General features: G+C 39.1%; 1 protein-coding gene across 1 annotated transcript; it reads right to left on the reverse strand.

Annotated features, from left to right (window-relative positions):
• Positions 1-1,127: 1,127 nt before the first annotated feature.
• Positions 1,128-2,879, reverse strand: LOC311148573 (MICOS complex subunit MIC13-like). Its single transcript, XM_084185558.1, has 4 exons — positions 2,682-2,879; positions 2,094-2,250; positions 1,938-1,989; positions 1,128-1,842 (listed from the first exon to the last, which is right to left on the reverse strand). Exons 1-4 carry the CDS (start codon positions 2,708-2,710, stop codon positions 1,745-1,747), a joined length of 336 nt encoding a protein of 111 aa, XP_084041684.1. The 5' UTR covers positions 2,711-2,879; the 3' UTR covers positions 1,128-1,744.
• Positions 2,880-3,233: the final 354 nt, after the last annotated feature.

The following is a 3,233-nucleotide window of genomic DNA, read 5'->3' on the forward strand; positions in this document are numbered from 1 at the left end:
CCTCCATGCTCTGGACACTACGCTGACAGACACAGCAAACCTTCTTGCCACAGCTCACATTGATGTGCCATCCTGGATGAGCTGCACTACCTGAGCTACTTGTGTGGGTTGTAGACTCCGTCTCATGCTTCCACTAGAGTGAAATCACCGCCAGCATTCAAAAGTGACCAAAACATCAGCCAGGAAGCATAGGAACTGAGAAGTGGTCTGTGGTCACCACCTGCAAAACCAGTCCTTTATTGGGGGTGTCTTGCTAATTGCCTATATTTTCCACCTGTTGTCTATTCCATTTGCACAACAGCATGTGAAATTTATTGTCAATCAGTGTTGCCTCCTAAGTGGACAGTTTGATTTCACAGAAGTGTGATTGACTTGGAGTTACACTGTGTTGTTTAAGTGTTCCCTTTATTTTTTTGAGCAGTGTATATACATACGTGTAAGCAAGGTTTGAAATTGTTTTAGTCAAATGTTATCTGTTTGGGCTTCTTGCGGTCAATTTGCAGTCTAAACATTTTTTGTAATTATGTGAGGCCGGTTGGACGTACTGCCAAATTTTCTAAAACGACGATGGTAGAGAAATTAACATTCAATTATCTGCCAACAGCTCTGGTGGATATTCCTACAGTCAGCATGCCAATTGCACGCTCCCTCAAAACTTGAGACATCTGTGGCATTAATGTGACAAAACTGCACGTGAGTGGTCTTTTATTGTCCCCAGCACTAGGTGCACCTGTGTAATGATCGTGCTGTTTAATCAGCTTTTTGATATGCCACACCTGTCAGGTGGATGGATTATCTTGGCAAAGGAGAAATGCTCACTAACAGGGATGTAAACAAATTTGTGCACAAAATCTGAGATAAATAAGCTTTTTGTGTATATGGAACATTTCTGGGATCTTTAATTTCAGCTCATGAGACCAACACTTTACATGTTGCGTTTAAATTTTAATTGAGTATAGTTGATGATTCCATAGGCTTACTGTTAAAATACACGACGAGGTAATTCAGGGGTACTCCAAGAAGAGCAAAATACAGTTGGTGGTACAGTAACCAAAAGCGGTTGGGAACCACTTTCTTAAAGTATACAGCACATATTCAGTAAAACAGACAACAGATCATACCAAATGTCTCATATCTGACATGGTTAGGTTTATTTTACACTTGTAAATTGTGAAATATATATACACACACAAAACAATAGACATTCTTTCTGTATAAAATATGTGTTGGATGGGATAGATATGGAATCAGGTCAAAGTCAGAACATGCTAAATATATCAGTCTTGAGATAAATATTTTTGTTTTTACAATTAACAATGTATACACACACAAGACATAACACTAAACGTCCATTGGTTGTTAATTGGATTTCTCTTGGGTGCAGGTCTTGCTGTGGTATCCAGATTCTGTCATTTTTTTACTCACAAAGTAGCATAAAGCAATGTAATCTGCTTGTGTTGACAAATTACTGTCAACCCAATAGAATGTAAATAATCTGGCATTATCAGTAACTACACGTTCCACAAATCAACACTGGCCTTAGCCTAATTCCACTGAATTTACTGTACCACTGCATTTTCTAGTTGATGTGCTATGCATTCAAAGCAAGCAAGTTACTTTTACAGGAGGGCTGTATGTATTTGCACCAGTCGTGTTACTCCTGAGGATTTGGTTGTGATTGCGAAGGGACCCATCCAAAACAGAAATTAGGTTCTTAAAATGTCTGCTAGTTGCATGTCACTTTTCATTTGGTGAGGTCTTTCAGGTACTGCAAGCCTTGGTTGGTGTAGTCACCTAATGCTGTAGGGCCCGATGAGAGAGCAGATATGGATGACTGCACCCCTGGAATGAAATAACAGAAGCTCTTGAAATTGCTCCATTTTAGACTTGTAAGTCTGGAAAAGTCCTTTATGAATCAGCTGTCAACCATTTCTTACCTGAGTTCCAAGCTTCGACAGGGGAGAATCCAATTTTAGGGAAAGCTGGAAGCTAGACGAAAACATACTTTTAATCCTCCCTCACCTCATACTCCATAGTGCATTATTCTGTCTGTCAGACACAGTTAAATCACAGTACGATAATGGCATATTTACCTCAAAGCCAAAGTACTTCACCCACTCATCCACTGCAGGGGGAATTGCAGCTTTAGCTTTTCCAAGGACCTCGGAGCCCTGCTCACTTTCCCCTAATAGTCCAGAATCATAGGCAACATACAAAGCACCTCCTGCAATGGTCACCTTAGAGGCCAACCTGCGAGAGAAAAAGATTGACACTAGGATGAGACAACTTTGTGGATGGCTTAGTGTCACGTATTTGATGATAGAGACAAACATGCGTTGTTACACATGGCATTCAAGTGCACAAACACATATTCACGTGTTAAAAGCACAGAAAGTAAATTCATAACATGAGAACCATCAGGTGGCATCAACGTTAGCTAGCCATCTGGTTAGCTGCTGTCAATTAGGTATATCTTAGCTAGCTAGCCGCAGTTAGTGTTGTTAGTTACATGTTACTAGCTAACTAGAAGATCGTGTGCTGTTTAGCTTACTGGCTGGATATCATGACTAAAGGACATAGTTAATAAGTTCAAAGCAAAATTAAAGCTAACTAGCTAAATGTCAACCTGCTTGCCAGATAGCATTAGCATAGCTAGCTAGCGAGTTTTCTCGAAAACTTACTTTAGAACAGGCAATATCTTGGCAGCCATAGTGTCTCAGGTAAATCAACGTATTTCTTGAATTAACGTTGTGTATTTACTGGCTAGTTGCAACAGCACGCATGAAATGAATGAACTCGACAACGAAGAGTAACCGGCTACCGCGATAACTACATTGAAGGGCAACCCTGTGACACAGTTATTTTTTTAAACGAGAGTAGCTGATTCGCAAAAATATAAGACATCAAAATAAATATATTTAGAGACTGTCATGTTTCAAGTTATTTATATTTTACTACAAAACTTTAATATTTCTGGATTTCGTCTGGGTACAAAAACGAATAATGATTGAATATGTTCGTGCTATTTGATACTGCTGCAGCTGCTGTTAATGGGAGGAGGGGGATGAGGATATTAATGTATTTGTTTATTTGTACATTTCAGAACACAAGAAAACATGTGCATACATAAAAGTAATCAAGGCACAATAAAGTCAGAGACATATTGATGACGGTAATAATGAGGGGGATAATAATAGGCCTATCAATAATAATTATATCTGCTGTTATCATTT

The sequence above is a fragment of the Coregonus lavaretus genome, assembly GCF_964263955.1.
Source record: "Coregonus lavaretus genome assembly, chromosome: 21".
Taxonomy (NCBI): Eukaryota; Metazoa; Chordata; class Actinopteri; order Salmoniformes; family Salmonidae; genus Coregonus; species Coregonus lavaretus.

What these genes read in the sequence shown, in the direction of transcription:
- LOC311148573 (XM_084185558.1), bottom strand. Translation starts at nt 2,710, where the DNA reads ATGGCTGCCAAGATATTGCCTGTTCTAAA. An exon ending in AAGATATTGCCTGTTCTAAA is followed by an intron (nt 2,251 to 2,681) that starts GTAAGTTTTCGA and finishes TTTCTCTCGCAG; the next exon opens with GTTGGCCTCTAAGGTGACCA. An exon ending in TGAAGTACTTTGGCTTTGAG is followed by an intron (nt 1,990 to 2,093) that starts GTAAATATGCCA and finishes GTTTTCGTCTAG; the next exon opens with CTTCCAGCTTTCCCTAAAAT.